Source organism: Nannospalax galili, unplaced genomic scaffold (genome assembly GCF_000622305.1).
Source record: "Nannospalax galili isolate Female #2095 unplaced genomic scaffold, S.galili_v1.0 scaffold380, whole genome shotgun sequence".
NCBI classification, from domain to species: domain Eukaryota; kingdom Metazoa; phylum Chordata; class Mammalia; order Rodentia; family Spalacidae; genus Nannospalax; species Nannospalax galili.
In genome coordinates, this window is record NW_008348568.1 from 745343 (window position 1) to 769469 (window position 24127).

At 46.8% G+C, this 24127-nt stretch overlaps 1 protein-coding gene across 17 annotated transcripts in view; it reads right to left on the reverse strand.

Moving 5' to 3' along the window:
• The window catches only part of Mtss1 (MTSS I-BAR domain containing 1), a 157618-nt gene extending 133548 nt beyond the window's left edge, over positions 1-24070 (reverse strand). For 3 of the 17 annotated variants that reach the window (XM_008845456.3, XM_008845451.2, XM_029569568.1), the window contains exons 1-2: positions 23468-24063; positions 33-94 (exon numbers count right to left, since the gene is read on the reverse strand). In XM_008845456.3, coding sequence (XP_008843678.1) covers positions 33-94; positions 23468-23539 — 134 coding nt within the window. In that variant the 5' untranslated portion in view covers positions 23540-24063. Of the gene's footprint in view, positions 1-32; positions 95-23467 lie in introns of all 17 variants that reach the window. The other 14 variants (XM_008845454.2, XM_029569567.1, XM_029569560.1 and 11 more) reach the window with 7 other exon arrangements.
• Between the last annotated feature and the right edge of the window lie 57 nt (positions 24071-24127).

Sequence of the window (24127 nt, forward strand, 5' to 3'; positions counted from 1 at the left end):
CTTTTTCCTGAAGAACACATGCTTTTACTTACCGCAGCTGGGACTGCAGCTTTCCGGCTTTATTTATAAAATCTTCCCACACTGGATAGCTCCCCTACAACAGAACAAAACCATCAGTAAATCATACTATAAGGAGCAGAACACCCAATTCCCATCTATAGGTGCTGTCTTCCTTGTAAGTCTATGTATGATACATGCAGCACATACAGATGATATATGCAGACATTGGCTTGGGAACAGGTTTAGAATGTACTCAGTCCCTGTAATCTTGCCAATACAACAGACACTGACAGGAAGTGGCTTGGCAGACTCTAACACATATACCTTGAAGTCAGTACATGGTGGGTTCAAATTTAAGTACAGAGCATTCAAGGCTCTCTCCTGGGTCACCTGTGCTCACATGTAACATGGCTGTCCTCACCTTTGTCCCACATAGTAGGAGACACCAGGTGACTGGGGCTCCTCCTTAGGACAAGTGGCTATCGGGAAGCAGTATCAGACTATCAGAATCTCAAGGCTGGAAAGTAACCACCCAGCTGATGTTTAACCACAACACCTATGTACACTATGGCAACAGGTGGTTCCCTGGCAAACTTCAGCCACCAAGGAACTCATCCCTCTCCCTGGGTGGCCCATGTCAGTCACCTGTCCTTCACATTCATGAAGCTCTAGTTTTAACCTTCCAGAAGCCCTTAGAATCAAGACCAATAATTTTTCTTCCATACTGAATTCTGTTCAAAGCCCAAATCCACTTCTCCAAGGGACCCTGCTGCATTTGCACATCCCCACCCTGTCTTAGAGACAGCACAGTGAGTCTCTTTCCTCCTTATGAGCACAGTACTCAGCCACAAAGGCAAATGCACAGGTGCAGTTCTGATCAGAGCAAACCGGCATGCAGTCATTGAATGTACACTGAGATCAAGCAGCAATCCACCAAGAGTGATGCAAAACAAACCCAGAAAAGGTAAAACATGACTAGGGATGTGCTGTTTGGCACTGAATCATTTAAATACATAACTAGGACCAAATCCCTGGGGGCCACGGCCACAAACAAGAATACAAATGTGAGGCACCTTGATAAGGCAAAAATAGTATTACGTCACCTCTTGTGTTTGTTGCTAAGGGGAAAAAGGGAAAACTAGAATAAGACTAATAATTGCATTTTCCTTTTTTGTTGTTGTAGGTCTTTTTGAGACTGGGTCTCCGTATAGCCCCAACTGGCCTAGAACTTACTATGTAGACCAGGCTGGCCTTCTAATGGTTTTCATTGCCCTTTCTCCTGCTCTTACTGCAGTCTTTCAACCTTGGCACTGCTGACAATCTGGGCCACATGGACCTCTGCTGTGGGGCTGTCTCATACACTATAGGATGGTGAGCAGCATCTCCGACCTCTGTCCACTACATAGATACCAGAAGCTTTCAATGCCTTGTCATGACAAGTGAAATTATATTTAGACACTGCCAGATGTCTCGGGGGGTGGGGGGTCACCCCTGGTTAAGAACCAGTGTCTTAAGGGAACACCTAAAAACCTATTTCTTTTCGTAAAGAAATAGTTGTCTGAAGTCCAGCCATTTGCTCAGTATTAGTTCTTCAATCATTTTCTTCTAGTCATTGAAAGGAATATGCTTTTATTTTGCAAATAGTATGTATGAGTTAATACCTTTTTAAGATACCTACTTATATATTTCTCTAGCCATCAATTCTGTCTGAAAATGTGAACAGAAGTAGCTACAAAGCTGTCTTATTAAAATGAGTTACTTCTGGGAGCTAAGATTTAGATCAATATATTGCTTTCTTCTTTGTACTTTCCTCTATGGCCTGTTGTTTTGTTTTGCTTTTATAAGGGTCATGTATTATTTTAATGAAAATAATAAAGTCATTACATTAAAAAATTTAAAACCAAATTAGAGGTTCTGGCAACAGCTGCACCATGAATTTCCAACCCACCCAAGCTGTACAGTTTGTTTCACTCACTCTGCTAGCTCACATCCAGCCATTCCGCAGAGCTGCATCTGGGACCCACTTGGCCCAAGCACAGGCCTCCTCTACTGGGCCATTTGCTCCCATCAGATACTGAGCTGCACTGGAGTAAGGATCCTACTGGAGTGGCTCTTGGTAGAGGTCCTTGGCAATTACATCTGAGTTACTCATGTCAGCCAACACCCAGACCTGGTTCTTGTCACCACATGGCCCGCATCCTGTGTTTGAGCTCTAGGGGTCTCTTCAACCCAGCAACAGAACTAAATATTAACAAATGAGCCTCCTGTAGTGTGCACAATTATAATCCCAGCACTTGGGAGGTAGAGGAAGGAGCAGCTAGCTGGTGCTCAGGGTCAGCCCTGGCTACAAAAGATGCTGTCTCAAAGGGGAGGGGTGCTGGGGAGATAGCTCAGTCAGCTTGGGGCTGGAGAGATGGTTTAGTGGTTAAGAGCACTGGCTTCTCTTGCAGAAGACCCAGTTTTGGTTCCTAGCACTCACATGGAAGCTAACAACCATCAATAACTCCAGTTCCAGGGGATCCAACACCTGGGCATAATGGCCTCCGTGAGCATTACAAGCATGGATTACACTTGCATACATGAAAAAATTTGTACACATAAAAACAAATAAATAAAAATTTAAGCAAAAAAAATGTTGGACATGGTGGCATATGTTTGTAATACTAACACTGGAGAGGCAGAAAGAGGGGGAATCCCCAGGGCTTCCTGGCCAGGCACTCTAGCCTAACTAATGAGTTCCCAGGCAATGAGAGGTCCTGTTCAAGGAGGTACACAGCGTTCCTAAAGATGAGACGAAGGATGTCCTCTGGTTTCCACTCATTCATGCACATCTATGCATGCGCACCTGCACATACTTTTTAAAAAATATTTTATTTATTATTTTTATGTGTATGAGTGTTATGCTTGCATGTAAGTAAGTGCACCCATGTCCTACAATGCCCAAGGAGGACAGAAGGGGCTGTCAGATCCCCTTGAACTGGAGTTACGGACAGTTGTTAGCTGCCGTGTGGGTGCTGGGATTCAAACCCGGGCCTTCTTCAAGAACAGTCAGTGTTCTTAACCGCTGAGCTATCTCTCCAGCACCCTGCACATACATTTTTAAAAGATGAAACCTTGAGAGAACTCAGGCCACCATTGCAAACCCATCGAGACACCATAAAGATTCCATTTTGACCCCAATGTATTTACCATTTCCTTATCAAGTCTAGAAATTAATGCCCTTTCCTCCATCTACATCAGGGAAACTAAAGAGTTCAGGGCAACTCAGAGTCCTCTGGCTGGCCTCTAGAGATCTTTCCAGACAGACAGCAGTTGCCTGTAAAAGGACTAAGAGTCCAGGTTCATCACTGTCTTGCCTAGCCTCCCCTCTTTCTCATCCATAGGACCTGATAAGCTACTTTTGGAGAAGCCCAAGGCCATTCAGAAACAAGTCAGCCTACTTCTACCTGGAGGCACCATTGTCATCTACATCTAGTAGGGAGAAGGACCTGAGAAACAGGCCTTCCTCACCCAAGCACCAGCTGCTCCTACCCAGAAAGCCCAGTGAGCTGCCCAAGATTGACCAAGTTCAGGCAGGTGCGGCATGGTAATGCATGCCTATAACCCCAGAAGATAGAGACAAGGAGGTTCAAGTTCAAGGCCAGCCTCGACTACACTGTGAGTTCGAGGTCAGCCTCAGCTATATGAGATGCTGTGTCAAAAACAAAACAAGATGAAGCAAACTCAAGTGACAGTACGCCGGATTGGCCAGAGCCCTGGGCACAGTTCCAGCCACAGCCCAGCCAGAAATTTACTGGACTGGACTCTTTAGGGCCTACTTCCCTATAATAATAATAATTAAAACAATTCCATCACATTGCTGTCTTTTGGCTAAGATCAGGTGTAAAGCTATGCCACCAGCCTTATGAGCAATACTGTTTACTAAGCACTGAAAGACTGGAGGCGAAGAATAAGGAAAAGAAACCTGGAATCTCTTAGATTGACTCTCGGTTCTCCCATTTGCTGTGTGACATCAGGCAAGTCATTCAACCTCTGCATGAGGACAGCACTGATTCACAAGGTTGGTGTAAGAAATAGATGAGGTCACAGAGATGTTGAGGAGCCATCTGGACTCCTGTGTTACTGAAGCACTATTCACAATGGCTAAGTGTTCATCAGTTGACAAATGGCTATACAAAATATGGTGTATGTGCACCATGGAATACTGTTCATCCATAAAAAGAACAAAATCCTGTCACCACAACAACACAGATGACGCTAGGGAACATTGTATTGACTGAAATAAACCAGACACTGAAAGACAGACCTCACATATTCTTACTCATGTGAAACCTAAAATACGTGACCCAGAGGTGGGGGTAGGAGAAAAGGGATGAAGTGTTGGCCAAGGACATTTATTCATAGTTATATAGGAAGGAAATAGACAAATACAGGGACAGAAGGCAGTTAAGTGATTTCCTGGGGATGAGAGGAAAGGAAACCTGGTTGCACTGTGGGAGAAATTGGGAAAGACTAATGCTAAAGGTTATGAAGTCTCTGTCTTGGTACGGTGAGAGTTGTCCAACTCTGAGAACATACTAAAAACTATGTGCTTTCAGTGGGCCAATTGTATGATACACACATCTCAGCAAAGCTGTAGAAGTAACACCTAAATGACTTCAGAGCAGTGGCTAGCACACAGAAAGGCATACTGGATGCAATGGTCCCTGGCATTTGCAGGCCTGGGGGATCGCCTCCAGATGCTCACTGGGAACCACGCTGCAAACCAGCCACTCAGGTGGTGATCCCTCATTCCCAGTCCTGGGTGCAGAACCACCCATGGTGGGAGGCAATCTGCAGCTCAAGATGCATTAACCACACTTGACAAGAACAGAGCAAGCATCTGGGTTTACAGTGGCTTATCTGCCACTCCTAGGCAAATGGCAAGGTGAAGTACTCACCCCAACCCCAGATCAATGTGCCCTGGAACTGCAATAGCTCAAACCAGTTTACAAAACACCTCATCTGGGCTGGAAATAACAGCTCAGTGGTACAGCATTCGCCTAGCACGTATGGGGCTCTGGGTTCAATTCCCAGCACCACCAAAAAATATCTCCTGATCTGTCCCCATTTGAAGCATCACTTCAGTTGCTACTGAATTAGTGACAAAAGGAGGATCCCCTCTCTGATCAAGGGACACAACATATAGCTCCCCACCTACGAACACCCACTCAGTCACGAGAAGGCTGCCAAAAGCAGCTCTCTCCCAATTTAATGCTATTTGACAATCTATCACTGTGTCAAGCCCACCTGTTTTAGGCAATCTGTAATTTAATGGATTCTTTAAAAAAGAAACCAACTTCTAAGAACATAAGACAAAACCCTAATTGTTGAAAAATGGGGTAAAAAAGGGTGTGAATGTTATTAAAACTTGAAGGCGAGGTAATGCCGGATTGTGCCAGAGTTTTTTTTGTTTCTCTCAAGGAAAAAAATTTCTACCCACCTAAAAGTAGTTTTACTACAAAAATTCCAAAGTTTAGAGGGCGTGGGCAGGAAGGAGGAAGGTTAACTATTAAAAAAAGGGGGGGGGGGACCCATGGGGGTTGGTGAAGATGATGGACAAATTTCAAAAGAAACTTGCAAGCTAAGATCCTGGCTGCACATGGAACCCTTGAAAGCAATGCCAACCTAGCCCTCCATTTCCTCCTCAGCACCATGAAGTGGCCAATGGCTGATCCAGTTCTAACACATTTCTGTAGGTGTCCTGGGCTTGGTGGAGGAAGCCCTGAGGAATGCCCTCCTGGGGTGGAGGAGAATTTAGGCAGTTTCAGAACTTTCCAGACACACCACAATCCAAGAAAACAAGATTCTGCCCAGCACCTACTTCAACCAACATCAAAACAAAGGCACAGGCAGACCCCAGGTGCCATCTAGGCCTTGCAGAAGTGGATGGGGAGTCCTTAGAAGTCTTGAACACAGAATTCAGATCTGTGAGTGGAAGAAAGGGGCCTGCTAATCAACAGGGAGAAGGCCTGGTTATTTACAAGCACAGTAACAGGACTCCCTTCATCAAAATGCACCAGAGGTCAAGATGGGCTTCTCTAAACGCATGATCTCATGCTCACGGCTGCACCCACCTAGTGGGCTCCCACTGCACACCCACACACACCACCCAATGGCCGTCTTCTCTTCAAACTCTAGGGTGGAAGATTTCAACAATTTTGCGAACTCTTGCTACCCAATTTGTTGCCTCTTTCAGGACATGGCCCCACCTCCTTCCCATGTACCTTCCTGGATTAGCTGTGCCCATTCCTTCACCTCAGTACATCAGGGTCTTCCCCTTCTAAACCAGGAGACAAGGGCAGAGAAATGGAGAGAGAAAGAAAAAGCACTTCTACTTAAAGGCTTAGTAGGTTCAGTGACGGGGAGGCAGATAGAGGGCACGGCTGGCTCTCCCCAAAGGACACTAAGGTACTGCATTTTTGCTCTGGAGAGAAGTAAAACTGAGCAGGGTGGACAAAGTGACCAAGGGTAACTGTTAAGGACAAGAACTGAACCAAAAATGAGATAGCAGAGGGAGACAAGGTAACCTTCATTCCAATGGCCAGTGGTATCAATTCCAAGCTATCCATGTGACAGGTGAACCTGGCTCATGGATCACATAAGTGATGGTAGTGTGGTACCTTTGGAAAAGAAGTCCTATTCTTTCTTTTTAGGGAGAAGGCTTCCTAAATCTCCTTCCCCTTGAAGAATTTGGTGGGCCCCAGTCAGTCTGTGAGCTGCCTTCTCCATCCATACTCAAGACGCAGCCCCTCTCCTCTCCTCCCACCTCTTCCTCCATTTGCCCCAAGCCAGGAGGTCCAGCAAGCATTTGCCCAGTGCAGGAGCAGCACACAGCAGTCAGCCAACAGACATCCTAGCCTTGGGCTTGCTGGGCTTGATTTTGTGCTGTACTAAACAGGAAGCCCAGGATGGCATCCTATACCTGGCACAGAAGGACAAACTGTGTTAACTCCTCAGCACAACTAGCCAACAGTGCTCCATAAATAATGCACCAACTGCCTCTCCCAGCCTGGCCCCACTGTGACAGCAGAGCCTCGAGGGACAGCTGGGGGAATTTGATAGCACACCACACAGGGGACAGAGCAGAGCCAAGGAAAACCAACAAAACTGTGAGGAGACAGAGGAGCGAGGGAGGACTCTCATGAGGAGTGGGGACTAGTTCAGCTTCAAAGAAAATCAAGATTAGCAGGGGACAAGCTCTAGGGAATGAGGCTCCAGCTCAAAGGCCTTTGTCCTGCCCAGAAGGGACCAGATAGAGATTGGCTGACCAGTGGTTATGGATGAAGAGAATCCAAGGCACAGAGGACTGGAGAGGCCCTGTGTTCCCTTGAACCAGCACTGCAGGCGGCGGCAGCTTCATGAGGCATCAGCACTTTCTAAACAGTTGCTAGGCACCAGGCATCTAAATGTATTGGTACTTCTCAACCTTTAACTGATGTACCCAGGCCCTGGAGATCTGGCAGAAATGCAGACTTTGCTTTCCTGGCTCTGAGATAGGACCTGGGAGGTGGTGGCATGTGTAACATGAGCGCTTCAGCTGACACCAGGGACCGCTCTCTGAGGAGTCCAGGCTCACACCCATTCTTATCACATGCTTACACTACAGCAGGACCTGTGCTGCTATTTTGTTTATGAAGAAACAGGCCCAGAATCACAGAGAAAGGCGCAAACTACTTGATGCCAGATCTTCTGACTATGCTTCTGGGGTATCTAAGCAGTCTGGGGAACAGTTCCAGCCTCAGGTCCCAGTCCAGTATGACAGTGACTTAGCCAGTCACAAGGTCCTGCTTTAGATGTGGGCCCAGGCAGAACAGGGAACAAAGTCCTGAATCACACCACAACACCATACAAAATAGAGAGAGAGCCGTGTGTCACTGTAGAAGAGGTCAGGTCAACCATGGGGGTGGGGGGAGCACAAAACAAAGAAAAGCTCTTTGTATAGAAAAAAGGCTAAATTGCACTAGGACACACGGTTGCTGTCACTAGTGGGTGAGTGATTTTATTTTATCTCTGGATTTTTCCATGGACACTAGAATGGATCACTGTGCACTTCTGGGCTGGTCATCACTAGTACCATTATGCTGCGTTCCCAGGTCTTCCTTGGTGAGCTCAGTCTCCAGGGAGAAGCAAAGAATCTTCAAAAAGGGCCTGGCCCTTCTGACCAAGCTGAGCATCCCTAGATTCTTTGCTTCTTCAAGAGCCAGGCAGGACTGCACTCAGAAGCCAGAAGAGGGAGTGCAAAACAAGGGTCCGGGCCCAGGAACGCCTGGCAGAGCTCTGTCCCCAAACCATACTCCCAACCCTCGCCTACAAGATGAAGGGCTCCTAAGAGCCTCGATGAAAGACACTGGGTAAGCCCATCCATCATAAATACCAGTCCTGGACTTTTATTCTCTGATAGGGGCTTGCCTAATCCACTAATTATCCCTGTCCATCAAGTGGATGACAGCCCTGGGGATAATCAATGGTTGCTTCCTTGCCTGTCCACCCTCTCGTACACTTGCCCAAGTACACCAACAATAAATACGCCTAGGAAAGGGAGGACATAACCACAAAAGTGGGCCCCATCCAGCCGCCCCTCACAGACTGCTCCATTGGAAACTCTGCCACTCTAATTAAGCCAAAGGCATCAAGCTTTCCTTCCACCCGCACTGCTAGGACGGATGCCCAGGCTGTCTGCTTTCTGACATACGGCTTTATCTCCACTTAACAATTAAAAAGAAACTAAGGTGCTGGAGAGATGGTTCAGTAGTTAAGAGCACTGGCTGCTCTTGCAGAGGACCCGGGTTTGATTCCCAGCACCCATATGGCAGCTAACAACTGTCCTTAACTCTAGTGCCAGGGGTTCCGACGCCCTCTTCTGGCCTCTTCGGACACTGCATGACACAGGTGTACCTATCTACATGCAGGCAATAAATACACTGATATACATAGAATAAAAATAAACTGTTTTTTTTTTTTTTAAACTAAACAAATATATAGTCTTTACCAGAAAGCACCCTTTTATCTATCACGGGCCATCAAACAAGGCAGCTGCTAGGGACTGAGTGTTATTTCTATTTCAATTACAACGAAGCAAAATGTAATATTCAGTCCCTCAGTCCCACTTGTCATACTTCAGTGTCCACAGTACTGGAAAGATCTAGAACTGTTTTCACTGCAGAAACATATCAGACAGCCTTGGCCATACCAGGGCATCTATAATGTGCTCCACAACAGTAACTAGGTTTCCAGATCTATTTCTTTTGTTTGTTTGCTTATTTTCCTTTGGAGATAGGGTTTCATTATGGGGCCTAAGTTGGCTTGGCTTGCTTTCTAGCCCAGGCTGATAAACTTGTGATCCTCCAGGATCAGCTTCCTAAGTGTTGGGATTACAGGTATGGACCCCCATGCCCTCTACTCGGGGTGTTTTCTAACCTCATCAGGATGTGTTTTTGCATGTTCCAAAGCCCCTCTTCCTCTCCTTTTCCATTCTCCAAATTCACCCATCCCACATCCCCCTGCCTAGATTTTCATGGCCCTGCTACTATTTTTTTTTAATATTTTACTTATTTTTATTTCATGTGTATGAATGTATTGCCTGCATGTATGTAAGTGCACCCGTGTCATGCAATGCCCGCGGAGGTCAGAAGAGAGTGTTGGATTCCCCTCAGAAGAATGTGTTGGATTCCCCCAGAACTGGAGTTATGGATGGTTGTTAGCCACCATGTGGGTGCTGGGAATCAAACCTGGGTCTCCTGTAAGAACAGTCATTGTACTTAACCGCTGAGCCATCTCTCCAGCCCACTGTTTTATTATTATTATTATTATTATTATTATTATTATTATTGAAATAGTTCCTCCACTGGAAGGAGAGGCAGGTCAGTAAGTGGCTGCCTGTGCACCTTACATTTACGTGATCAAGTTTTCAAAGGGGTTGTAACGAATGGACTCTGACCAACCCCGCATGTGTAAATAGTACCAGAGAGTGCACAAAAGAGCTTCCACAGCAACCCAGGAACCCATGTGCCTGTGCATGGGCTTAACAAGTCTTTATCACAGGAGAATGAGCTGCAGAAAAGGTAAGCAACTTGCATAAAGTCAGCAGAGTCTGCTGTCATGCCCACTCTACCGCATTAACTGTTAAGTCCGTCCAGCTCTTTACACAGTAAAACTAGCCCATCAGCTCACTCAAGTTAACCAATTCTCCACATCTGGAAACATGGAATGTCATTAAAGTGCCTAACAAGGGTTTGGCTGCTCTTACCTAAGGGCTTCTATGAAATGTCAATGCACAGTTAAGCCTCCCCAGGATGATAAATACCTGCCCGCCCCCAACCTCCGTCCCACTGTGCAGGGTCTAGAGCTGTTGCTCTTTCCATTTGTTCCTGTCTGTCAAAATCCACAAGATGATGAGCCAATACAAAATACAGAGCAACCTACACTCCTTGCAGCAAAGTCTGGTTCCTGCAGCTTCACGCCTGCACACTCATGCTCACCTTCTGCTTTCTTCAATGTGCCCTCTTGGACTTGCCTTCACCAACTCCACAACTGCTTTGACCTTTGGGGTCTTGCTCCCCTCAGTAAGTACCTGTTCACCCAATGCTCTCCTGGAATCTGTAAGCCCTCCCCCCAGGCAGGTGCAGGGTCAACTTGTCAAGCCCACCCCAGTGGCTGGACTTAGTCATGCAGTACTGAGAAAGAGTTTCCCTCTGAGGTAAAGACAGCAACTCATCCATGAACCAATTCCCACCCCAGGCTGCCGAGATTATGCCCTGGTGGACAGTGACGATTCAGGTCATGATAGAACGTTACCATAAAAGAGTCTGTGTTTATTTCTGTAACTGGAGAGAAAGGAAGAGGGAGAGGAAGAAGGTGGGGGGGAAGAGGGAGGGGAGGGGAGGGGAGATTGATTCCACTAGCTGTCATTCTTATAGGGTCAGAGAGTTTTGACAGAAAGCCACATTCAAGAGTCTGAGCACGATTCTACAGTCAGTTGACTGAACTTTAGATCTGCTCGTTGAGCGACCTTGGGCAATTTACTTCATCACCTGGTGCCACCCTGTCTTCCTCTGTAAATGATGCTAATGGCTAGTTCCTACCCAGAAGGATGATTATGAGACTTCATGAAATAATCCAAGTGTTTGGAAGGCTGAGTGGCATGGCAGAGTTCTGTTCTACTTTAGTGAGTCAACACACAATGGCAGACTTCCTAACCAGGACACTTAATGAGTACCTACTACACACAGGCACAGAATGAGGGGTCAGCCATGCAGAGATAAGAGGTCGCTGTGCTGGGAAAAGTCATGGAGGACAGTGTTCTACAAGTTTGAAAGACTGGAGTTAAATTGGTGGGAGCTGCCCTGGTGGAGTGACGCCTCACCTGTCTCTCAAGAGGGAGGAAAAATATTTCTGGCAAAGAGGAAAAAAAGAAAGTAAGAGAGGGAGGGAGGAAGAAAGTATTTTCCCAGAAGGCACAGTTAGCATGACTCAATATTACCACCTAGAATACATTCCAGATGTATCCATAGTAGTTTGGGAATGTGGGGGTACAAAAGGGGAGAACCACCTTGATTTCTGGGCTGCAGAGGAAGCCTCTGGTGGCTGAGGCCTGAGCACCACCTTCCTCTTCAATGTGTTCCTCATGCAATCCCAGCAAACCCTGCAGAGAACCAAGGGTTTGCTAGGAGGGCAGATTCCTGAGCCCCACCCCAAATCAACAAAGAACTTCTAGGGTGAGGCCTAGGAATCTGCATGTTTAGATACTCTTGCTCTCTCCAGACTATCCAGACAGCAAGATTGGAGGACCACTGCAAGAAATAAGATGCCACGTCCTCCCCTGAGCCTTTGGAAGCTGCAGCCTCAGCAATTCCTTGGTACAAATGCCCACATTCAGCTCCTTCCAAAATAATGCAGAAGATGAGCACTGACAGACAGCGATGTGGGTTGAGACATGCTCTGCAGGACATCAGCACAGGGCTCCAGAAGCTTTGAATGGTGCATTCTTTAGGACCCCAGATAAATCCTTCAAGGGAGACCATCAACATAAATCCACCTGAACCTGCAGAGTATGGTCACGGCAGAGTTGCTTTAATTAGTGAAAAACTGGGATCGGGCCTAAATGTAGGTAAGAAACAGCTCCTTCCACCCCCTTTCAGGGCTTTTGCCCATACTGGAACATTCTTCCCCAGTTCATAATTTGTTACTCACATGCCATCTTCCATGAGAAACTCCCTTACCACTCTTGAAGACCAGCCACACTGCTCTGACTGCCCCCACTACATGGATTCCTTTTAGTATATGAGAGAATTGACTGACACCGCTTATGTGTTTCTTACCTGTCACCCCACTCCATTAGACGGTTCCTGAAGGGCAGGGATTTGTGTCCATTTTGTTCACTGCTCTATTCCCAGCACCTCAAACTGAACTTGGCACACAGTAGGTCCTCAAATATGTATCCCCAAATGAATTAACAATTATAAACATACAAAACAAGGCTACATGGCAGCCATTGAAACTGACATGGCTTATGGCTCCACACATGGAAAAGGCAAGACATTAGGTCACCGGATGAAAAAGGTTCTTACACAGCACAGGCCACAGGCCCTTTAATTGTGTGAGCTCTTGTAAGTCTGTGTACATAACCCAATTTGTAATCAGTGCTTATGGGTGACTTCTTTTTACTTAATTGAAGTTTCTGGGTTTTCTTCCATTAATTTTATATTACTTGCATAATCTTTCAGAAGTAATCCCTCATGAAATGTTCTCAAAACATTTGCTAATTTTTTTTAAGGAAAAAAACTGCCTCCTCAGTGACTTAATTAGGATGTCCCTAATTAAGGCCAGCAGCACAACATCAAACAGGCCAGGTTCCTGGGGACCGGGTTCTGTGGGACTGTAGGCCTCCTTCTGGTAGCAGAATGACCTCGGTCCTCCCATCAGCGACTCAGACTCAGGGCTTGGCTGAGGACTACTCCTGGCTTGGCTCCCCATTACCTGCTTCCTATTGGGGTGTCTGATGCAATTATTCAGGCCCCAAATCACATCCTGCTGTGGCGATGGCTTTGAAGATTCAGTAAACAGTCACTTCAAAACAAAGAGCGACCATTAAACCCAACTCAAAGACTTCCTTAATGGCTGCACGCTCAGCTGTCAGGGCCTGGCTTCAGAATGAATCAAGGTCTCCCTGGGAACTAATCCACAGCACTGCCAGCCCCCAGCTGCAAAGATCTCCCCCTTCCTGGTTAGCATTCAGTCTTGTGGGTACAAGCCTTATTGGAGGGGGTTCCTCCAATAAAACATGTGCCCTGTGGCCGACACACCGGACTCCATCACTCTCCACATATGTCCCTGTGCTGATAAATCACCAATGGGTGGTCAACCTCCCAATTTCAAGCCAACCAATGGGTCTCATTCATCCTTCAAGACTCCTCAAAGTTTCGTGTCTATGTGTCTGTGTCTGTGTGTTTATATGTGTGCATGTAGGTATACACACCCACACACTCAAGACAGCTCAAAGCACATCAGGTGTCCTACTCTATCACACTCTACCTTATTCCTTTGACACAGGGTTGATCTCTCAATGAACCCGGAGTTAGGCCAGCTGCCAGCAAGCCTCAAAGAATCCTCCCTATGAGGCTCCCAACAATGCTGGGATTATAGGTCTGGGCATCCCCAGCTTTTTATATGAGTGCTAGGGATTTGAACTCAGGTCTTCATGCTTGCACTGAAAGCACTCTTACCTGCTGACCCACCTCCTCACCACCACCCCCAAAGCCTAGATTTTCACATGTTATATGTGACACATCCCAAGTCCTGAAGGACTAGCTGAAACCATCATCAAAGGAATGGATGAAATGCACCCACCCACGGAATGGGAAAAGGGAATCTTGAAATGCCACACTATGAGAGACAGCCCAGAGTGGCACACAGAGTACAAACTAGAGCTGATGTCACACAGCCTGGGCTCAACTCCCAGCTCCACCTCTCTCGCCTGCTATACAAATGGCTAAACCTCTCTGTACCTCTGTTCCCATCTGCAAAGCAGGACCAGAATTGTTACTATAAAATGGGAATTACAGCAGTCTCCCCCTACTGGGTAACTGTTAGGAGATTAAACAAGAGTCTGTATATGTCAAGCACTTAATGCCTAGCAGTACCAGGCAAAGAAAGGCTTATTGCATAAGTAAAATAAAACTCGGCTCTCAGCTTGGGTGTCACCTAGACCAAAGGCCTTCTGTGACTCTGTCCTCCTACTTCAAATGGAAATCAGAGGCACTCCTCAACACCCCCACAAACTCTTTAGGCTGACTTCTGGCACGGTGTGGACAGAACACAGTGAATTCTAATGACTTGCCTGCCTCTCTTATGGAATGAAGAACTTTGGGGCAAGGACTGTGATGGGATTGTTCACAGGTCTGTCTCTGCCACCCAACCAGACCCTGTATGAATACCATCATATTGTGGAATAGACACATTGTGTTCTCTCAAGTTATATGTACGTTGAAAGTTGGAAAGCAATGCATTCGTGTGTATCTAATTACCAAACTCAAGAATGAGAATGAGTTTGTATTTTTCTGAGACATCTGAGCAGCCAGGAGCTCTGCTAGGTGATATATAGACAGAGACAGAGATACAGACCAGGTACAGATTTCCTTTATCTAAGATACTTGAGACCATATGTGTTTCACATTTCAGAGGTTTTTGTTGACATTTTACTGAAATAGACCTTCTCTAATCTGAAATTCTGAAACCTGAAATGTCCAGAAACCTGGAATTTTGGGGGTGTTACAATGATACTCAAAAAAGTTTCAGACTTCTGGTTACAGATGCTGGCAACATTCTGGAATAGCTTGGACAGACACCAAACAGCATTTATTCAGCACTCACTGCACACTAAGCCCTTTTTATCTACTTTCCCTTTTAATCCTCAGTTACTTGAGGAGGTGAGTATTGTCCTCACACCCCATTTCATAGATTGAAAAAAAAAAAAAAATGGCTCAGAAAAGTAGAGTTAATTTGCCCAGAATAATGAAACTAGGAAATGGCAGAGCCAGGCATTAAAGTTCAAGGAGAACCATGTTTGAAGATAGACCACAATAAATATTTGGTAGAATATGAAGAATGCCCTCACAGAATCCCTCATGAGAATGAGGGAACGTCCCCATGATGCCTGGAAGGATGTGAATGATTAACAGGTAGCAATGGCAGAAAGGACAGGAAAGTGAGCTGCCCGAGTGTGACCAAGGAGGCCAGCATCCGAACTGGGAGCCCTGGACACACACAGGACAATCAGCTAGGGCAGGGTGGCAGGGAATCTAGTTGCCAGGCAGGCTCAGGCCAGAGAGCAGCTTGGGCAGACAGGCGATGAGAAGCTCAAAGGCCATCAGGACTTGGGAAGGTGCAGAGGCTCAGCATGTAGCCAGTACTACACACATGTCAGAGGCCAGTGAGAACCAAGTAATAGTCACACAGAAAACCAAGGAAGGCACAAAGATGGCCTAACAACACAACTCCCTCCTCTCCCCAGGCCTCAGCATCTTTACTGTTTTCTATTTTCTTCTCCCAGCTCAGCCTCCTCTCATTAACAGATGGTGGGGTTTGCAAGTAGAAAAATGAATGGCAAACAGGCCCTGCTGGGCTATAGGGGGAACTATAATGAACTCAGGGGTACTTTACTTGGGAAAGAAAAAAAACCTTTAACTTCATTTCCAGGCCCTCCTCTACAAGTCCTAAAAAGGGTGGGGCAGCGCTGGTCCTCCCAGCACAGGAGATAATTACTCCCTTCCAAATCTACAAGGTGGTGCCTCCCACCTCCCAAATACCAGGATCATAGTGCTGCACCACCACACTTGTATAAACGTGAATAAAATTAAAAACTCAGTTCCTTCGCCACACTTGTAGCACATGGCCAGTGGCTAATCTAACAATTTCCACACTATGGAACAGTGTATTTGATAGGCGTATTACAGATCAATAAATTATTGCAAAGTATTCTAAAGATGTTTTGTTGTTGAATTTCATTGGAATTATTTATTCTAACATTTCACTATACTGTGTTTTTAAATGTTTTTATTTGTTTATATTTTTATGTGTATGAGCATTTTGCCAACATGTATGTCAGTACATCCGTGCATGTAAATGCCCGAAGAGACCAGAAGAGGGCATCATATATCCTGTGGAACTGGAATTATGGATGGCTGTTAGCTGCCATGTGAGTGCTGGGAACTGAACCTGGGTCTTCTGCAATAGCAGCCATTGCTCTTAACTGCTGAGCCACCTCTCTAAGTCAATACATTTTTTATTTTAATTTTTAGTTGTGGTAAGATACACATAGCAAAACATCTTGATCTTTTAGATATTTGATAATATCAAGAATGTTCATGTCCTCTACAGCATTAAAAGCCCTTAAAAGGGGCTTGTCTTCAGACTTGGGTGAGATCAAGAACGTGTTGTGAGGGGGGCTGAAACTGCGTGAGAGGAAGCCTGATGATCGGCTCAGTGATGTGCAACTATGGCTACCTGGATGCTTTCAAAATCCTAACACCTAGGATACTGCCCAGAGCACTGACTCAAGACACTCTGGGAGCAGGGGCCTTTCCTGCAACCAAACACCTCCACCCACAGGTCAGGCCCTCTGGCCCCTGGAAAGCCCTGTCCTGTGACAGGTGACAGGAAGAGAGTCCCAGACCAAACCTGCTGCCCACCTCCAGCCCTTAGGAGCTGCTGGCGCTGAGCAAGTCAATACTTCTATACTGTCCATTCTTTGAGGAAAAGAAAGCAAATAAAGACACACAGTTCAAAAGGCACTCAACTGATTTTTTTTTTTCACCCACTTAAACTAGACAGGAAAAGAAAAGCCACTGGGAGACCAGGTCCAAGGCCATCTGTGCCAAGAATCAACACAAGAAGCAGGTTTCCTGGCAAGCCCATCCAAATAGATTTTCCAGAACTCTTCCAACTCAGCCTGGACTGGAGGGCTACCGGAACGTAATTAAATACAAAAAGCCCTTGTCTTGTACAGGGGTGTTCCAGGGCTGGACACAACACTGAGTTCAAGGTAAGGCGTTCATTCTCTGAACTTTGGGTGAACTTGGCTAAATCCATATGATTCCGAGAGTGCTTGCCTGGCAGCCCAGCCTCAGAAACCACGGACTCCAGACCTAAACCCAGTCAGTGAGGAGATCCCATGGGCTTTACGCTGAGGGTGAGCAGCAAGCACCTGACGCCAAGGCTTCTCCACCCTCTGTACACAGCCAGAGAACCAAAGGAAAGGGCTCTTACTCAGTTGTCTCTCATGAAGTTGGTAAGTGCACGAAGGAAAGAAGCCATGACACATCCATATTTCATCAATTAAACATTCTCCACAGAGGTGATAACTGGATGACAGGCACACACCCCACAGCATCTCAACTCACATCCACTCCTCCAGGCCAGCTCCACATGGAAAAGCACAAAGAAGACACCAGTTCCTCCTATGAACTTTCTATAGGCTCTGGCAAGTGAAAGTTTTATTTTCTAGAAATAGATCCACAACTCTCCATACCTTGAGCTCTTAAAAAGAGCTCCAGTTCTAGGACCAAAAAGGCCAAAGTCTAAATGCCAGTTGTACCTCACCATGGTCACAGACAAGTCATTGCAGCTCCCCAAGTCTCACTTTTCTTACCTGCAAAGTGGGCTTGGTAGAGGGATAACACAAAATTATGCATACTAAGCACCTAGTACAATCTGGACTAACATTATTAGGTCTTCCCCAAATCTCTTCCACCCACTGTTAAGCATAGGTGATGAATAATGAGCACCTACTATGTGCCAACATCCATACAACCAAAACTCTCACAATTGCACAATGGGTAAAAACACAGCCATTTCTAACCAAATTGAGTCTTGGTAGAGAATGAGAGCCCATGCCAAGGCCTTCCCCGGGCTTACAAGTAGGGAACGTGGCTCTGGAATGGATTCTGTACTGGGCATGGCTTGGAATAAAGAGTTGTTTTTGTTTTGTTTTGGTGGCACATACTTAGATGAAACCTGCAGGCTACATCTAATTTAAGGGAGAACCTCAGCAATCAAATACAATGGGCTTCCTGAATGCTCTGCCAATTAATTTACTCTGTTTGCCTCTCCCATTTGCTATTTAATAAGGCCATATCAGCAATACAATCTGCAAATCCACACTAAACTGCTTAAGACATCAGCCATCCAGTTAAGGGGCTCCATATATGTTCCACCTGATGTTCTATGCGGCTAAATCCTAAACCTGTCCTTTGGCTTTTGTTTGGTTTGGGGAAAGGTATTTCTTTATTTTTGCAGAGGTGTGGGTTTGTGGGAAAGTGTCCTGAAGGCGATTCCGAGAAGTAATGGGGAACTCAAAATGATCTCATTTTTCCATTTCCCAATGGGAACATCTAAATGGTTTCACTAAAGAAGGAACCTTGCCAGCGCTCATCCAGCTCTGCAAAGATGGAAAAGGTCTAGGTATAGACAATAAAGCATCTACTAGATCAATAGTTTCAACCTTTTCAACCTCGGAGCATTTTAGCAACCTCACGAGAGCTAGCCAAACTGCCATAGATATCATTTTGGCTTTTTCTTTTTTTCCACTTATAGTCAAAGATTCAAAAGAAGAGGTCAAAGGGCAAGCAGGTGGTTAGCAGCTCAGAAGACAGGGCCTGCTAGGGACATGCATATACTGAAAAATGTTCACTGCTTATGTGAAGTGCAAACATTGCTGGAGAGGCTATATTTTGACTTGCTGACATCCTAGCAGATTGGTGAGTCAACACAGCTGATAATAAATACTGCAGAAAGAATACACAACACTCTCGAAAAGTGACTGCTGAACCAGGCTAAAGCTAAACTCAGCCTACCTCTGGGCATACCCTGACATGGGAACAGCCTCCTCCCTCCATTTGGGCCATTATCAGTTATGGAATTCCAAAACAAAAAGGTTCAGGGCATCAAGCAAAAAGTTCTAAACAATTTGATTAAATAGAATATATAAGGAGTTTTCCATCAACATGTTCAAGTAATGACTAAAAACAGCTTCTTCCCAATGAAGGCAAGATTCACACCCAAAAACCCCAAAAGACTGATCTACAAGGAGACCCACAACCTCAGAACAAAGCACCCACTCTGGGCTGCCCCCACTGACAATTTTATGACATCTTTACTCTGCCTTCTTCTCCCACAGGCCCCAAATGAGGAAGCTGTAAAACCCTGGCCCATTTGCCAAGAGAAAAGCCAACATGGGGCCCATCTGTCCTTCACAGGGGCTCTGCTTGTGCTGCCTTTGTGTGGCTATCACCAGAGCAGTCCCTTCCCTCTGAGTACCTGGTCACTTGTCTGGGTTTTTCAGAACAGAAAACTTTTTTTCATTTTGAGGCATGAAAGACAAGTCCAGAGAGACTGCAGCACTTCTTCTAATGGCCAACAACCATACGGTACTGACATGATCTATTACTCTCAGCACAGGGAACAAGGCCTGGGCCTAGCAAAAGGCCTTCCACATAGTAGGCCCTCAATAAACACCAAGGAAGTGATTCTTATGACAGGAACCCCACAACAGCCCTGATGATCCAGCGCTTGACCTGCTACCCACATTCTCAATCTCATGATAAATAAGGAGAAATATCTTGATTTGCCTTTGAATAATAGGGATTCCCAAGAACTCAAGATGCTCCTTTACCAGTTCTAATTTTAGGCAGAACTTTGGACAGAGGATACTGGTGGTAAACAGAGGTGGGGGCAGCCAGGAGGAACTGAACAAGGCCCCTATTCTGCTTAGCACAGGTGCTGGTAACAGGACACCCCTCTCTGAAGCGACAGTGGGTGGCAATTCTGGTGCAGTGAATTCTTTTCTAGCCGTATTACATAAGCCTGAACCGAGGGCAAAGTTCTCCCTACAACAGGACCCACCGGGCCCTGGCATCCTGGTGCTTGAGCAACAAGGGTAGGAAAATATTTGATTGTCGTATCCAACTTGGTTTTTTTGTTTGTTTGTTTTTTAATAAAAGTTAACTATTAAAAGAAGACAGCTATCCCCAGGGTGAGCTGCTCTCAACTGGCCAGCAGAGTCTCCTGGTCTTAAAATCTCCCAAAACATGTCTGAATTCCAGTTCAATGTTTCAAAACCAACAACACTAATCTGTTTGCCTTATTTAGTTCATTCTGCCCAGGACTTAGAAATCAAAAAGATTCCAGGGCCTCCTTAATAGTCATCTCCAGACAACTGCTCCCCAGGTAAGCCAGCCATGACTCTTCTCAGAAAGTCACATGAAAAGCTTAACTCCTCTTTCCTTCTGGGACCAACTCACATCAGGCAATTTAAGGGTGATTTAGGAGGGAAGACAGCCAGTAAGTGATTTTGCACACCATGGTTCATTAGTGACCACCACCACAGCAGGGTGGAAGGGAGGGGAAAAACAAGGTTTCCTCTCAGTCAAAGAATCCGTAAGTTTTTTAACAGCTGCTGCTTGCCTTGGAGCTGGAGCCCAATGGAAGTAAGGATTTCTTCCGCACCTTACTCCTGAAAAGGATAAAAGGCAGGTCCTACCACTGAGGACCCCCCAGGACCCACTCAGACGAACAATCTTTGCAGAAAGCACAAAGAATTCTCCCCAGCTTTTCTGTGTCTTCAGGTTCTTTGCTTTTAGAAGATGGATGATACCAGGCCTAGAAATTGTTCCATTTTCTTTTTTTTTTCTCCAAAGAGGAAATTGACTCCCTTCCTGTTCTGCTGTACATTTTGAAGAATTAAATGCTACTCAGAAAGCCATTTTCTTATCCTTTTTCTCGCCCCAGTTCAACATCACTTAAAAAAAAAAAATCTAAAATGGTACCAAGATTGCATTTCAAATGGCTTCTCCCTCAAAGAAAACAGAAAGGGGCAAAAAGCAGAAGCTGGTCATAAGGGCTTAAAGGACTGATATTAAAAACAGACATTTTGCCAGGCGTGGTGGCGCACGCCTTTAATCCAAGCACTTGGGAGGCAGAGGCAGGCGGATCTCTGTGAGTTCAAGGCCAGCCTGGTCTACATAGTGAGTTCCAGGCCAATTGGGGCTACAGGAAGACTCTGTCTCAAAAAGACCAGGAAAAACCTGACTTTTCTTGCTGACAACTTCGCATATCCATGTATCATATGCCACTTACCCATCAACCAAATTTAATTATTCTACTTCTCTTTTGAAGTATCACTGTTATCCAATCTATGGAAAAGCTGTCTGAAAGAAAACTTCATGGAAATATTTGGCAATTATGTATACCTAATCTTAGAAATGAGACACCCTGCCTGTTAACTCCTGATCCTTCTCCACAAAGGTCTAAATTTCTTCAGAACCCCAAGTATAATAAAGTCTTCCACTGCACCTTGCTTTTAAAATGTTCTACTGCTAAATGCAAAAGAAAAAAATAAATGTTTTCCTGTAGGATAGTGACCAAATCTACCAAACTCAGAGAGAAACAAAGTCTAGATTCAAGACTGAGGGAGCAGTATTTAAAAGGTCTTTAAACTGAATCTTGAGGAGAGGGGAGAAGCCACATTAGTGCCTACAAATGTCTGGACTGAGTCAAGTGCCAGGCAGCCATATGGCAGGTGGAAGGCGGCAGAGGCCAACCTTGGGGAAGGGTTCCTTCTGAAGGGCTTTCAGTTCAAACCACTGACTGGGAAGACTTGATCCCTGGTTTGGAATTAAAGAACAAAGAGAGAGAACACTCCAGGTGGGAGTACTCTGAGACTGCAGTCAGCAGTTTGGTTTGATCCCTGGATTCCTTGTAACTACTATTCAGGACTCGTATATTATCTCCTCCAAAAAAAACATTAAAAGCATCTTAAGTAACCCACCTCACATGCCTCCTCTACACATATATACACCTCCGGAGCCTCAAACCAAATCTTGTTTTGACTATAAGGTGGGTGGAATTTAAGTTAACAATAAATAACAGAATCCAAGGAGGGGTACCAATCTTTGTTCCTAAAAGCCCTTCAATAATTCAATGTGGATTGAAGGGAAAGGAATGAAAGGGGCTGTCTTTGAAGAGAGACTAATCCATCTAATTCCAAGTGACTGGATTAGAGGCATTCCTGAGAGCAGGATCTGGCTACAGATTAGGCTACACGGATTTCTGACAAAAAAGCACAAGCTCTGTCGGACTGCAAAATGGACAAGGGCAGGATGAGGCACCTTGGCAAAGTTCACCCTGGGTGAGGTGGCAGTTGGTTCTTAGAGGAGGAGGCAGGCGTGACAGCTGAGCATTCCTCCCCCAAAGTCCATGTCGGAGGCCTCTCCAAACCTTACACTTCCATCAGACAAAAGCTTCCCCAGGCGCCAGGCAGAGGCTGAAGATGGGCTGTCCACACCCACTCGCCAGCACAGCTTTCCAAACCTGCCCACTCTTTTGGAAGCCGAGCTTTTAATTAAACACCACCTCCCCGGATCTGTTGAGGCAGACTGGGTCTGGCCTCGAGCCAAAGAGAAGCTCCCTAAATACACTTGAAAAGAAATACCCCCACCGCCCCCAATTCCCACCTCCAGCCAGCTCCTGGGGCTGCATCTATTTCCTTGGGATGAGTAACAAGCCCTTGGTCTACCTCCACGCATCAGAAAACCACATTCGAGGATCAGGTTATCTCCAGTCCCACCCTTTGCAGGAAAAAGCCAGGGTGTTGTTCCCCGCCCCCAACACACACGCGCGCACACGCACGCACACACAGTCCTTCCGAGAGAAGAGTGGGGTGTGGGATGTGTTTGGGGGACCTCGATAGAGTTGTTTGGGAAACCTCAACGTTGCCTTTCAGGCTGGAAGCCTCTTAGCTTCGGGGTGTCTCTGCAAGACTACCCTGAGAACTTCTGCCCCGCACCCTCGGGGAAGGCCCGGGGAAGGCACTGCAAGCCCTTAGCAGCTCTGGAACAGACTAATAACTCATTTGTTCAGATTCCCTTACTTCAGATAGACCTGAAAGCCAAGGAGGGAAGAAGCCTGCGATCCAGTCTCCAGGGCCGGGGTCTCCTGCCTGGCTGCAGGCAGGGACCCCACTCCCGCCCCAGCTCCGTGCCGACCACCCCACCCTGAACCCTGAATCAGGTGTCCGCCCGGGCGTCCAGCCTGCACGGGTCGCAGGCACTCAGTCCAGGGACAGACAATGGAAAACTTGGAACCCGGGCCTTGAGCCCCCAAAGGAACAAGATGGTGCCGCCCCCTTGGATAATGAACGTGGGGAACCGCAAAGAGCATCGGTCTCCCCCTTTTTCCCCGGGGAAGCCGCCCGCCCAGTGACCCAGCAGAGACGGCAGCGGCGCCGCGGTGAGCAGATGACCCTGGTCCCGGAGCTCCCGCAGGTGGCCGGTGGCCACGGCGCAGGCAGGGACCGGGCGGGCCGGGGTGCAGGCGAAGCCCCGCGACGAGGTCAGCACGGCTACCGCCGCAGCTGCGCCCCCGGCGTCCTCACCTTCATGTCGCTGATGATGGTCTGGAAGAGGCCACCGAGCGCGCTGCATTCCTTCTCGATCACAGCCTCCATTTTCCCGGCGCCGGCGGGGACAGGACAGGCTCTCGGGGCCGCGGCACTACGCGCTGGGCTGGGGCTCGCTCTGCCCGGGAGCGGATTTCACCCTGGAGCGACCCGCCTCCGATTCTCAGGCTGCTCTGCGGAGAGCTCGGGTGCACGAGATCTCCTGCGCTTGGCCCCTTGCAGCAATTCGAAACGCCCAGGCGCTCGGGAGGGGATTCTCCTACATGCAACACGCCGGGAGAAGACTGACAATCAAGCCACCACCGGTGCCCAGGACTGAAACGCCGAAGCCCATCTTGATGCAGAGAAACCCGCCCGCGGACCCGGGGCCAGCACCATTTTAAAAAAAAAAAAAAAAAAAATGAAAGTTTGTCTTTTTTTCCAAGTGTAAATTTCTTTTTCTGAAATTTCGTTGAAAAGGAAAGAAATGGCCCAGCAGCAGACGAGTGTCAGCTCGCAGGCGCCGGGATCTGTTGCTCGCAGCCGCGGCCGCCGCCTCCTTTTCCTCGTGCGCGCCCGGCCCCGCGCTCGCGCCGCCGGAGCTCCGGGGGACGTTCCAAGGGGCGCCCGCGCGCCCGCGGCCGTGCGTCTGGCGCG